Genomic DNA, 14,858 nt, shown 5'->3' on the forward strand with positions numbered 1-14,858 from the left:
GTTCCCTCGGAGAGTTCATCAATGAGCTTGATGCCTTGATAAGCTCCTTTCCTGAGGACGGCTCACCTCTCACAGTTCTGGGCGACTTTAACCTCCCCACGTCTACCTTTGACTCATTCCTCTCTGCCTCCTTCTTTCCACTCCTCTCCTCTTTTGACCTCACCCTCTCACCTTCCCCCCTACTCACAAGGCAGGAAATACGCTCGACCTCATCTTTACTAGATGCTGTTCTTCCACTAACCTCGTTGCAACCCTCCAAGTCTCCGACCACTACCTTGTATCCTTTTCCCTCTCGCTCTCATCCAACACTTCCCACACTGCCCCTACTCGGATGGTATCGCGCCGTCCCAACCTTCGCTCTCTCCCCCGCTACTCTCTCCTCTTCCATCCTATCATCTCTTCCTCTGCTCAAACCTTCTCCAACCTATCTCCTGATTCTGCCTCCTCAACCCTCCTCTCCTCCCTTTCTGCATCCTTTGACTCTCTATGTCCCCTATCCTCCAGGCCGGCTCGGTCCTCCCTCCCGCTCCGTGGCTCGACGACTCTTTGCGAGCTCACAGAACAGGGCTCCGGGCAGCCGAGCGGAAATGGAGGAAAACTCGCCTCCCTGCGGACCTGACATCCTTTCACTCCCTCCTCTCTACATTTTCCTCTTCTCTCTCTGCTGCTAAAGCCACTTTCTACCACTCTAAATTCCAAGCATCTGCCTCTAACCCTAGGAAGCTCTTTGCAACCTTCTCCTCCCTCCTGAATCCTCCTCCCCTCCCCCCCCCCTCCTCCCTCTCTGCAGATGACTTCGTCAACCATTTTGAAAAGAAGGTCGACGACATCCGATCCTCGTTTGCTAAGTCAAACGACACCGCTGGTTCTGCTCACACTGCCCTACCCTGTGCTCTGACCTCTTTCTCCCTCTCTCTCCAGATGAAATCTCGCGTCTTGTGACGGCCGGCCGCCCAACAACCTGCCCGCTTGACCCTATCCCCTCCTCTCTTCTCCAGACCATTTCCGGAGACCTTCTCCCTTACCTCACCTCGCTCATCAACTCATCCCTGACCGCTGGCTACGTCCCTTCCGTCTTCAAGAGAGCGAGAGTTGCACCCCTTCTGAAAAAACCTACACTCGATCCCTCCGATGTCAACAACTACAGACCAGTATCCCTTCTTTCTTTTCTCTCCAAAACTCTTGAACGTGCCGTCCTTGGCCAGCTCTCCCGCTATCTCTCTCAGAATGACCTTCTTGATCCAAATCAGTCAGGTTTCAAGACTAGTCATTCAACTGAGACTGCTCTTCTCTGTATCACGGAGGCGCTCCGCACTGCTAAAGCTAACTCTCTCTCCTCTGCTCTCATCCTTCTAGACCTATCGGCTGCCTTCGATACTGTGAACCATCAGATCCTCCTCTCCACCCTCTCCGAGTTGGGCATCTCCGGCGCGGCCCACGCTTGGATTGCGTCCTACCTGACAGGTCGCTCCTACCAGGTGGCGTGGCGAGAACCGTCTCCACACCACGTGCTCTCACCACTGGTGTCCCCCAGGGCTCTGTTCTAGGCCCTCTCCTATTCTCGCTATACACCAAGTCACTTGGCTCTGTCATAACCTCACATGGTCTCTCCTATCATTGCTATGCAGACGACACACAATTAATCTTCTCCTTTCCCCTTCTGATGACCAGGTGGCGAATCGCATCTCTGCATGTCTGGCAGACATATCAGTGTGATGACGGATCACCACCTCAAGCTGAACCTCGGCAAGACGGAGCTGCTCTTCCTCCCGGGGAAGGACTGCCCGTTCCATGATCTCGCCATCACGATTGACAACTCCATTGTGTCCTCCTCCCAGAGCGCTAAGAACCTTGGCGTGATCCTGGACAACACCCTGTCGTTCTCAACTAACATCAAGGCGGTGGCCCGTTCCTGTAGGTTCATGCTCTACAACATCCGCAGAGTACGACCCTGCCTCACACAGGAAGCGGCGCAGGTCCTAATCCAGGCACTTGTCATCTCCCGTCTGGATTACTGCAACTCGCTGTTGGCTGGGCTCCCTGCCTGTGCCATTAAACCCCTACAACTCATCCAGAACGCCGCAGCCCGTCTGGTGTTCAACCTTCCAAGTTCTCTCACGTCACCCCGCTCCTCCGCTCCCTCCACTGGCTTCCAGTTGAAGCTCGCATCCGCTACAAGACCATGGTGCTTGCCTACGGAGCTGTGAGGGGAACGGCACCTCAGTACCTCCAGGCTCTGATCAGGCCCTACACCCAAACAAGGGCACTGCGTTCATCCACCTCTGGCCTGCTCGCCTCCCTACCACTGAGGAAGTACAGTTCCCGCTCAGCCCAGTCAAAACTGTTCGCTGCTCTGGCCCCCCAATGGTGGAACAAACTCCCTCACGACGCCAGGACAGCGGAGTCAATCACCACCTTCCGGAGACACCTGAAACCCCACCTCTTTAAGGAATACCTAGGATAGGATAAAGTAATCCCTCTCACCCCCCCTCCCCCTTAAAAGATTTAGATGCACTACTGTTCCACTGGATGTCATAAGGTGAATGCACCAATTTGTAAGTCGCTCTGGATAAGAGCGTCTGCTAAATGACTTAAATGTAAATGTAAATGTAAATAAAAAAGCGTGCAAAATTTCAACATCCTGCTACTCATGCCAGGAATATATTATATGCATATGAAAACACTCTGAAGTTTCTAAAACTGGTTCAATCATGTATGTGACTATAACAGAACTTATGTAGCAGGGAAAACCCCAAGGAAAAACTGTTCAGAAAAAGAAAAAAAAACACCCCTCTGACAGTTCCCTGATTTGTCTTTGTCAAGGGAAATTAGATAGCGCCCATTTTACAGTTCCTACAACTTCCACAGGATGTCACCAGTCTTTGGAATTGGGTTGAAGTTAATCATTGGTGAAACGAAGAAGAGGCACTTCCTGGCAGAGGTTACACTGTTGATAGTTATGTAAGAGGGAAAATCGTGTATGTATTGTTGACTTGCTGTTATTGAATACAGATCGCCCCGTAAACAATTTGATCGATTATTAACGTTTAAAAATACCTAAAGTTAGATTACAAAAGTAGTTGGAAATAATTTGGCAAAGGTTATAGGCAACTTTTGAAATGTTTTGTAATGACGTTGTGTTTTGGAAAGCTGTTTTTTTCCGGATCAAACCTGCTTTATAAATGGACATTTTGGGTATACATGGACGGAATTAATCGAAAAAAAGGACCAATTGTGATGTTTATGGGACATATTGGAGTGCCAACAAAGAAGCTCGTCAAAGGTAATGCATGGTTTATATTTTATTTCAGTGTTTTGTGTAGCGCCTGCTAACGCTAGTTCTATTGTTTACAACTGGATCAGCTGGTTCAGGGGGGTGCATGCTATCAGATAATAGCTTCTCATGCTTTCGCCGAAAAGCATTTTTTAAATCTGACATGTTGGCTGGATTCACAACGAGTGTAGCTTTAATTGAGTACCCTGCATGTGTGATTTAATGAAAGTTTGAGTTTTATCGCGTATTATTTGAATTTGGCGCTATACATTTCCCGAGGCTATTGGCCACTTGAGACGCTAGCGTCTCCATATCCCTAAGAGGTTGGCTAATTAACATTAGGCTTTAAAGCTTGCTTAGCTAGCCAACTGATGTTAGATGGCTGGCTAGCTACAGTAGCTAACATTCCCTGCATGAACTGTGTGTAGTGATATCTCAGATTGCCATTTTGTATCTATTGTAAAGTAATGCTAAAATATTTGCATCTGGAATTTGTCTTTCAGCATCAATCAGTAGAAAACGCCTGACTCTAATCCACCATTCACACAGTCATTAAAAAGAAAGCTGGCCCAAGCAAGCAAAGCCAGCAGCGCAGTCATCAACTACATGCACCACTCTTCAACTACGGAGTTGGTAAAACACGTGTGGACCTGAATTGTGATAACTCCAGTGGCCAAAACAAGAACAAGTTTATGCTCCGGCATGCACAAGCTCCACCACAAACTGGACATTCACTTCCTGATCACAGGCCACACCAAGTTTGCCCCTGACTGGTGCTTCAGTCTCATGAAGCAGTGCTTCAGAAAGACCAGAGGGAACACTTTGTCTGAGATTGCTGGTGTTGTAAAGGACAGCACTGTGACGGGTCAACATCTCACAGCTGGTTGGACTGGAGGATGGTACGGTGCTGGTGGAAAGCTATGGCTGGCAACCACACCTGACTCCATACTTCAGGCCGCTGCCACAGATCAAGCAGTACCAGCACTTCAGGTAAAAAAATATTTTTAGTCTTATTCTTATCTAAACTTGCATTGATGTTATGCAGGGTTGTAATGTCTTCTGATTTTTTGTTATTCCCTATTTTACAGCTTCAATTCTCTAGAGCCTGGTGTTGTCGACAAGGACCGTTTTGAGTTTTGGTACTGGGAGTCAGAGTTGGAAATCAGTCGTGCACGCACGACGTGCAAGTATTTAGTCAGCCACCAATTGTGCAAGTTCCCCCACTTAAAAAGATGAGAGAGGCCTGTAAATTTTCATCATAGGTACACTTCAACTATGACAGATAAAATGAGAAAAAAAAATCCAGAAAATCACATTGTAGGATTTTTAATGAATTTATTTGCAAATTATGGTGGAAAATAAGTATTTGGTCAATAACTAAAGTTTATCTCAATACTTTGTTATATACCCTTTGTTGGCAATGACAGAGGTCAAACGTTTTCTGTAAGTCTTCACAAGGTTTTCACACACTGTTGCTTGTATTTTGGCCCATTCCTCCATGCAGATCTCCTCTAGAGCAGTGATGTTTTGGGGCTGTTGCTGGGCAACACGGACTTTCAACTCCCTCCAAAGATGTTCTATGGGGTTGAGATCTGGAGACTGGGTAGGCCAGCCAGTTTCATCATAGTGCTTGATGGTCTTTGCGACTGCACTTGAACAAACTTTCAAATTTCAACTTTTTCGCATTGACTGACCTTCATGTCTTAAAGTAGTGATGGGCTGTCATTTCACTTTGCTTATTTCAGCTGTTCTTGTCATAATATGGACTTGGTCTTTTACCAAATAGGGGTAACTTCTGTATACCACCCTTACCTTCTCACAACACAACTGATTGGCTCAAATGCATTAAGAAGGAAAGACATTCCACAAATGAACTTTTAAAGAGGCTCATCTTTTAATTGAAATGCATTCCAGGTGACTACCTCATGAAGCTGGTTGAGAGAATGCCAAGAGTGTGCAAAGCTGTCATCAAGGCAAAGGGTGGTTACTTTGAAGAATCTTAAATTTGTTTAACTTCTTTGGGATAGGGGGCAGTATTTTCACATCCGGATAAAACGCGTGCCCAAAGTAAACTGCCTGTTTCTCAGAGCCAGAAGCTAGGATATGCATATAATTGGTAGATTTAGATAGAAAACACGCCAAAGTTTCTAAAACTTTTAGAATTATGTCTGTGAGTATAACAGAACTGATATGGCAGGCAAAACCCAGAGGACAAACCATCCCCCCCCAAAAAACATATTCACCTCATCGACTCTGTAAATGGGACCCCGTGTACATAAGTTATTGTTACTCATTGTGTATTTATTATTACTTTTATTATTATGCGTTTTACTTTTCTATTATTTCTCTATTTTCTTTCTCTGCACTGTTGGGAAGGGACTGTAAGTACACATTTCACTGTTAGTTTACACCTGTTGTTTACAAAGCATGTGACAAATAACATTTAACTTGATTTGATTTAGTCCATGCTATCTGCAGTATCTGTGTCTAAGCTGTGTACAAAACCATCACTATGCCTTAATGATTTTCCTACTGATGAAGACACATAAGGTACCTAGCCAGAGAGAGAAAAGGCTAATACCAAAGACCACAGCGGACCAGTCAGATGATGCTGAATCAATTCAATCAATTCAAAACCAAAGGGCCCATACAGAGATATGACTTTTCAGAAAGCGAGGCGCAGTTGAGATGAATTGTGGCACTTTAGGATCAGACGGAAGCACAAAGCGCTCAGTGTGATCCCTTGCGCTGTCAGACGTGAGCCCCCTATGGCTCTCCTCTCAGCTGGATATGGCTGGGGATCCAACTGCTCACATTTGAGCTGACTTGACGAGCTAGCCTGTGTAAGAGGAGGGATTGAGTCCTAAATTAACCCCTATTCACTACATAGTGCACTACTTTTGGCCAGAGCACACTACGTTATGAGAAGTGACTCAGGCTATTGAAGCCAACCTGATCTCAACAATCTCCCGGGACACCCCCAAAGCCCCCTCTGAGTGAGTGAAGTGGTGGTGTGTGTCTGGCTGCATCGGCTCAATTACTAATCCTTCAGCAGATAAAAACACACACACACACACACACACACACACACACACACACACACACACACACACACACACACACACACACACACACACACACACACACACACACACACAATGTGTACTGGCACGGGATCACACACTGGTTGACTGGGAGACTGAGTAGGCTGTTATCATTGCACAGCAGGGGGGAGAGAGGAATCCTGTGAGGGCTCTCTCTCTCTCTCTCTCACCGGTCAGTCTCCTTGCTGAACTGGCCCTTGCCCACGTCGTTGACGGCACACAGGCGGAACTGGTAGGAGCGTGCTGGGATGAGTCCACTGACGGTCACTGCTGTCGACTCAGGCTCTATGTTGGCCAGGAGGATAGCCCAGGGAGCGTCTAGCACAGGAAGAGAGAACAGACACATATCAAACCTGCAGATGATCTAATCCTTCTCTTCATTCTATTTATCCTACTAACAGTGGTTTATTCTTTCTCATTATCCATCTGCCTGTGTCCTCCTGAGATCACTCACTGTTCTCAGAGACCTCCAGGATGTAGCGAAGCAGGGGGCTGTTCCCGTCGAAGGGCTTGGCCCAGGTCAGGTTAATGGCCCTATTTTCTGAGGAACTTAGCAGGGCCGCAGGGTTCTCTGGAGCATAGGGCAGCTGTCTGAGGGGTGGTGGTGGTGTGTGTGTGGGGGGGGGTAGACAGATAGTCAGAGAGGTTGTCATACAGACGGGCAGACAGAAAGAGGAGATATGACTGAGTTTTTAAAAATACATTCTTAGAGGTAAGATTTACTCAAAATCCATCATTAAAGGAAACTAGGACAGCAGGGTAGAGAAAAAAGAGAGAGACAGATAGGAGTGGGGTGAGACAGTTGAGAGACAGGAGATGTGAGAATGGGGAGAGAGGTGAGACAGGAGAGGTGAGACAGGAGGGGTGGGAGAGGTGAGAATGGGGAGAGAGGTGAGACAGGAGAGGTGGGATAGGAAAAGTGACATAGGAGAGATTAGACATGAGATGTGCGACAGAAGACCTGAGACAGGAGAGGTGAGACTGGGGAGAGAGATGAGACAGGAGAGGTGAGAAAGGAGAGGTGAGACAGGAGAGGTGAGAATGGGGAGAGAGGTGAGACAGAAGAGATGGCCGGAAGAGATGAAAATGGGGAGAGAGATGATACAGGAGAGGTGGGACAGGAGAGGAGAGAATGGGGAGAGAGGTGAGACAGAAGAGATGGTCGGGAGAGATGAAAATGGGGAGAGAGGTGAGACAGGAAAGGTAGAAAAGGAGGGGTGGGATAGGAGAGGTGAGGCAGGAGAGGTGAGACAGGAGAAGTGAGGCAGGAGAGATGAGACAGGAGAGGTGGGATAGTAGAGGTGAGGCAGGAGAGGTGAGACAGGAGAGATGGGACAGGAGAGGAGAGAATGGGGAGAGAGGTGAGACAGGAGAGATGGTCGGGAGATATGAAAATGGGGAGAGAGGTGAGACAGGAAAGGGAGAAAAGGAGGGGTGAGAGGAGAGGTGAGAATGGAGTGAGAGGTGAGACAGAAGAAGTGAGAATGGGGAGAGAGGTGGGATAGGAGAGGTGAGGCAGGAGAGGTGAGACAGGAGAGGTGAGACAGGAGAGGTGGGATAGGAGAGGTGAGGCAGGAGAGATGAGACATGAGAGGTGGGATAGGAGAGGTGAGGCAGGAGAGGTGAGACAGGAGAGGTGGGACTGGAGAGCTGAGCTACAAGAAGACAATGAGTAAGGGCTGGCAAAAGAACGGGAGGTCAGAAAGTTAGAAAATGTTTATTGTATTTTTCTGTGTGTGTTAAGAGAACAGCAGACAGAGATAATTATAAAAAGACCACAAAGAGGTGGACAGAGCAAGAAGTGAGAGAGAGAGAGAAGAGAAAAAACAAGCAGTATTTTTTGTTAAAGAAAGGATGAGAGAGAGACCAAACAAGCAGTATATCTTGTTCAGGACAGGATGAACAAGAAAGAGAGAGAGGGCGAGAGAGTGAGAGAGAAAACAAGCAGTATATCTTGTTCAAGACAGGATGAACAAGAGAGAGAGAGAGAGAGAGCGAGAGAGAGAGAGAGAGAGAGAGAGAGAGAGAAAAGAAGCAGTATATCTTGTTCAAGACAGGATGAACAAGAAAGAGAGAGAGAGCGAGAGAGAGAGAGAAAACAAGCAGTATATCTTGTTCAAGACAGGATGAACAAGAGAGAGAGAGAGAGAGAGAGAGAGAGAGAGAGAGAGAGAGAGAGAGAGAGAGAAAACAAGCAGTATATCTTGTTCAAGACAAGATGAACAAGAAAGAGAGACAGAGAAAACAAGAGGATGATAAAGAGGGAGAGAGAGATATGTCGATCGTGTTACCTGACTCGGAGGTGTGCGCTGCGTGAGTCGTTGCCTCCTACCGACACAACCCTACAGGTGTAGGTCCCGATGTCACCTGACCAGGTCTGGGAGATGTGGAGGGTACCATCTTGGTCCAGCCGGATACGAGGGATAGACTGGGCGTTGATGACCAAGCCCTCCTTCTCCCACACATACCTACAGTTTAAAGGTCCAATGCAGACATTGTTATCTAAACATCAACTCATTTCTGGGTAACAATTAAGTACTTTTCAACTAAAATGGTCAACACTAAACAAAAATAACTTCCTATCAAATAGCAATTTCTCAAGCAAGAATTTTACTTGGACTGTCTGGAAGTGGTCTGAGTGAGGGTGGGAAACTGAAAACTAGCTGTAATTGGCAGAGAGGTTTGGAACTCTATCTTATTGGTCTATTAACTATTTTTCTGCCAAAACTCCATTCACCAAAAACAGACTGAAATTTCAGGCGGCCTTTTCAAACAGCTCTTACACAAAATGGGCAAAATCATACATTTCCCAATTTCACAGTATCAGTCTAACCTCATAGTGGATGCTTCTTGACATGCACAGCAGGCGTGACCTGCCTGTGACCTTGTCATATTGTGCAATGTTAGTGAGTGTTGTTGTATGTAAGGTTGGAGAAAAGTGTGTGTGTTTGTGTGTGCATAAGATGCTTTGTGTGCATCTCACTCTGTGTGTGTGTGTGTGTGGGTGGGTGCAGTGTGTATGTATGTGTGTGTAAAAGTGTACTGTGTGTGTGTGTGTGTGGGTGCAATGTGTGTCAAGTGGTGGGTGTAGCTGGTGCATGGAAGTCAGGCGCAGGAGAGCAGAGATGAGTGGACAAAGCACTTTACTAAGGCAATCATAATACAGAACACAACTGCGTCACAAAACAAATGCCCAAAGAACAAGTGAGGCAGCACAAAGTCCAAAACCTTTAGTACAAAGTACCGGCTGCCACAAAGCACGGGTATAAAACAAAACCTGTCGCAAACCAGCCGGAAGTGTGCCAACCTTGACAAATGAACAATACCCCACACAGACATGGAGGGAACAGAGGGCTAAATACACATAGTAATGATGATGAGATGTAAACCAGGTGTGCAGGAAAACAAGACAAAACAAATGGAAAATGAAAAGTGGATCGGCGATGGCTAGAAGACCGGTGACGTCGACCACCGAACGCAGCCCAAACAAGGAGAGGAACCGACTTCGGCGGAAGTCCTGACAGTCTGTCTGATTGTGTGTGTAAAAGTGTACTGTGTGTGTGTGCGTGCATGCATGCATGTGTGCGTGTGTGTGTGCATGCACATAGTGCTTGGTGTGTGTGTGCTCTCCTACCTGACCGTGACACTGGGGTCGTGTGTAACTCCACAGGTCACAGTGGCCTTGGTGCCTTTGATGACACTCTGGTCCTGAGGGGGGGTGTTGATACGGGTGCGAGCTGTAGGGAGAGAGAGTGGGTGTATGAACACATACTTATACACACACACTACAAAGAGAAGGATGCAGTGCGTGCTGCACGTTCTGATTTCTCCAAGTGGCACGTTGTCCCAGGATCAAGTCACATGTTGTCCCTGGATCAAGTCACATGTTGTCCCTGGATCAAGTCACATTCAAGTCACATGTTGTCCCTGGATCAAGTCACATGTTGTCCCTGGATCAAGGCACATGTTGTCCTTGGATCAAGTCACATGTTGCCCTTGGATCAAGGCAAATGCTGTCCCTGGATCAAGGCACATGTTGTCCCCCCCACACGCTCACACTCACCCCACACCACAAGGTCAGCAGCAGCCTCGTCTATGCCCCGGGAGTTGCTGGCCATGCAGGTGTAGGTGCCAGCGTCTGATATGTGGGATGGGGAGATGAGCAGGCTGCCTGACTCCAGCAAGGTGAACCTGGGAAGCTGAACAGAACCACTGGCCAGAACACGCTCACCTGGAAGGACAGAGAGAGAGAGACAGAAAGAGCAAGAGAGAGAGTTTGTTTGCTGGGGACAGTGATACGTCTTTTGTCATTTCTTAAAGTTCAAGTTGTATTGTCACATGCACAACAAGTACAGTGAAATGCTTAACAAGCTCTTCTCAACAGTAATCAATATAAAAATAGAACAACTAATAATAATAATAAACTCAATTAAAATATTTACAGCACCAGTCAGAAGTTTGGACACACGTACTCATTTAAGGTTTTCTTTGTTTTTACTATTATTTACATTGTAGAATAATAGCGATGACAACAAAACAATGAAATAACACATTTGGAATATGAAAATATGAAAATATGAAAATATATTGAAATTTGAGTTTCAGGAGCAGAGGTAACTCTTGGTCTTCCTTTCCTGTGGTGGTCCTCATGAGAACCAGTTTCATCATGGAGCTTTAACGTTTCCGCGACTCCACTTGTAGAAACGTTCAAAGTTCTTGACATTTTCAGGATTGACTGACCTTCATGTCTTAAAGTAATGATGGACTGTTGTTTCTCTTTACCTATTTGAGCTGTTCTTGCCATAATATGGACTTGGTCTTTTACCATTTTTATTTATCCATGCAAGTCAGTTAAGAACAAATTCTTATTTACAATGACAGCCTACCGGGGAACACTCGGTTAACTTCGTGGCGCACCCATCCCGTTAGCGGGATCATTTTCGTCAACATCCGCTGAATTGCAGAGCGCCAAATTCTAATTAAATTACAAAAAATATTTAATTTTCATGAAATCACAAGTGCAATATAGCAAAACACAGCTTAGCTTGTTCTTAATCCACCTGGCGTGTCAGATTTCAAAAAAGCTTTTCGGCGAAAGCTATCCAAGCGTTTATGTTAGGACATCTCTCTCAGCAGACAAAACATTACAAACAGCTAGCAGCAAAGTAGATTGGTCATGAAAGTCAGAAAAGCAATAAAATGAATCGCTTACATTTGATGATCTTCGGATGTTTGCACTCACGAGACTCCCAGTTACACAATAAATCTTCCTTTTGTTCCATAAAGATTCTTTTTAAATCTAAAAACCTCCATTTGGTTGGCACGTTATGTTCAGAAATCCACAGGCTCGAGTGGTCACGACAGGGCAGACGAAAATTCCAAATAGTATCTATTAAGTTCGTAGAAACATGTCAAATGTTTTTTATAATCAATCCCCAGGTTGTTTTTACAATAAATAATCGATATCTCAACCGGACCGTAACTTTTTCAATAGGAGTGAGAGAGAAAATGTCTGCTCCAAGCTGGTCACGCATGCAAAACTCTGCTGGCACCCAGCCATCCACTGACACGATGTGAGCTTTGTCGCTCATTTTTCAGGATAAAAGCCTGAAACTATGTCTAAAGACTGTTCACACCATGTGGAAGCCATAGGAAAAGGAATCTGGTTGATATCCCTTTAATTGGAGGGAAGGCATGCAATGGAACAGAGAGGTTTCATCCTGGTTAGATTTTCCTCAGGTTTTCATCTGCAATATCAGTTCTGTTACACTCACAGACAATATTTTGACAGGTTTGGAAACTTTAGAGTGTTTTCTATCCTAATCTGACAATTATATGCATATTCTAGATTCTGGGCCTGAGAAATAGGTAGTTTCATTTGGGTACATCTTTCATACAAACATCAAAATACTGCCCCCTACACTGCCTTGTTCAGGGGCAGAACAACATATTTTTTATCTTGTCAGCTCGGAGATTCAATCCAGCAACCTTTCGGTTACTGGTCCAATGTGCTAACCACTAGGATACCTGCCGCTCCAAATACCACCCCTAACTTGTCACAACACAACCGATTGGCAAAAACACATTTAAGAAGGAAAGAAATTCCACAAATTCACCTGTTCCAGGTGACTACCTTGTGAAGCTGGTTGAGAGAATGCCAATACTGTGCAAAGCAGTCATCAAGGCAAAGAGTGGCTTTTTTGGTTATTGCATGATTCCATATGCGTTATTTCATAGTTTTGATGTCTTCACTATTTTTTTACAATGTAGAAAATAGTAGAAATAAAGGAAAACCCTGGAATGAGTAGGTGTGTCCAAACGTTTGACTGGTACTGTAAATAATACAGAAAACACGAGAAATTAGAAATAAGACATGTCTGATGTCTTTATGAGACCCTTTAGTGGAAGCTGCGGAGACGGTTTGGTGTACATTTTTTATTGATTCTTACTATTCTTTGATTGCATTTCATATTCAATGTGTTTAGTTTTGTATTTTGCTAAAAGAGACCTGGTTCTCAATATAACTCCATGTTTAAAGCTGCAAAAAGGAACTTTCTGGGCCACCCGACCAAACACACATAGACATGTGAGTTATAGATCTCTCATTGTCATCGAAAGCAAGGCTAAGAAGTAGATATTTTCTATGTCTGCAATTTGTATGCTTCCCGTTCTTACGTTTAGTTTTTGCATATTTTACTTTCGGTTTTTCACACCAGCTTCTAAAAGCTGACAATACAATATTATTGGTTATATAATATATTTCACAGCTCTTTAGAATGTACAATGATTCTTTACATGGAAATTATGCAAACTATTAGATTTTTAGTAACCAGGAAATGGCGGAGTGATTGCTGTATATTGCACCTTTAAATAACAGTTAAATAAAACATTTAGTAAACCAATGTCTGCTATTCATCTGCATGCGCTAGATAGACTGGTACCATGGGAGATGTGCATTCATCCATCCTATTGCAGATAGTTGAGTAATGCTATGATTGGATTGTTCCATTCTGTTTAACTACATTGTTTATACATCATGGAAAATAGCAGCCATATTGTGAATAGTCCCCTATGACATAGTGTGTGTCTGGTTGAGTGGTGCAGTGGAGAGAGTCTGACCTTTCTGCCAGGTGATAGCTGGTCTTGGTGCTCCTGATGTTTCACAGTGGAGAATGACTGACATGCCGTCAATCACCGTGCTGTCAGATGGTCCAGCTGTGATGTTAGGGGCGATGCCTGAGGACACAAGCACACACACACACACACACACACACACACACACACACACACACACACACACACACACACACACACACACACACACACACACACACTGGAGTGACAAAGGCAGGCAGAGGGCTACAGAGAGGTGAAAGAGAGAAGTCGTCTTCAATAGGAACACATCTTCAAATCGATCCAGACAGTTATTGGCTGTGTCTGTTACAGACTTTCTCTGTCATGGATCTCATTGTTCAGTAGCACTAACACTCCCAGGATCAACACATCAGTCACCCACCTTTCATTTCCTTCATACCCTCCTCTCACAAGCCAGAAACAGAGGGAGGGAGGGAGGGAGGGAGGGAGGGAGGGATAAAGCATTCTCCCCCGCTCACAACAGGTGACTAATTAGGAAGCATGTGACAAATAACATTTGATTGGATTCAGTCTTAGAAGATGACAACAGAACATGCCACTCAACCAACTGACAGAGAGAGGAAAAGAGGAAGGTAAAGAAAGAGAGAAATATAAGGGAGTGGTATGGGGCAAAGACATATTGAACAGAGAGGACAAGGGAGAGAGGGAGGGAGGCAATATTACTAGAAAGGATATGACATAAGATTGTGACACAGGTAGAGGGAGGAAGGCAATACACTAGATAGGGTATGACATAAATGGTGACACAGGTAGTGAGAGGGAGGCAATAATACTAGGAAGGATATGACATTAGATTGTGACAGGTAGAGGGAGGAAGGCAATACACTAGGTAGGGTATGACATAAATGGTGACACAGGTAGAGAGAGGGAGAGACAGAAAGATTCCTTCACTCTGTTAACATGGTCACATTAAGTAGTACACATCAATGACACATATAGACAGAATAAGTCAAATAAAGGAAACAAGTAAAAGGATGAGTAAAAAGAGTTGTAGCCAGAGTAAAATGATGAGTAAAAGGAGCTGTAGACAGAGTAAAATGATGAGTAAAAGGAGCTGTAGACAGAGTAAAAGGAGCTGTAGACAGAGTAAAAGGAGCTGTAGACAGAGTAAAATGATGAGTAAAATGAGTTGTAGCCAGAGTAAAATTAGTTGTAGCCAGAGTAACAGGAGTTGTAGCCAGAGTAAAAGGAGTTGTAGCCAGAGTAAAAGGAGTTGTAGCCAGAGTAAAAGGATGAGTAAAAGGAGTTGTAGCCAGAGTAAAAGGATGAGTAAAAGGAGTTGTAGACAGAGTAAAAGGACCTGTAGACAGAGAAAGGGAGCTGTA

General features: G+C 45.1%; 1 protein-coding gene across 1 annotated transcript in view; it reads right to left on the bottom strand.

Annotated features, from left to right (window-relative positions):
- LOC115113810 (protein sidekick-2-like) overlaps positions 1 to 14,858 on the bottom strand; it is a 202,754-nt gene that overhangs the window by 95,183 nt on the left and 92,713 nt on the right. The window contains 6 exon segments of the mRNA XM_065012628.1: positions 6,549 to 6,696; positions 6,833 to 6,969; positions 8,670 to 8,846; positions 10,013 to 10,115; positions 10,442 to 10,609; positions 13,498 to 13,614. Of these exon segments, the coding sequence (XP_064868700.1) occupies positions 6,549 to 6,696; positions 6,833 to 6,969; positions 8,670 to 8,846; positions 10,013 to 10,115; positions 10,442 to 10,609; positions 13,498 to 13,614 (850 nt within the window).

The sequence above is a fragment of the Oncorhynchus nerka genome, linkage group LG28 (assembly GCF_034236695.1).
Source record: "Oncorhynchus nerka isolate Pitt River linkage group LG28, Oner_Uvic_2.0, whole genome shotgun sequence".
In the NCBI taxonomy this organism is placed as follows: domain Eukaryota; kingdom Metazoa; phylum Chordata; class Actinopteri; order Salmoniformes; family Salmonidae; genus Oncorhynchus; species Oncorhynchus nerka.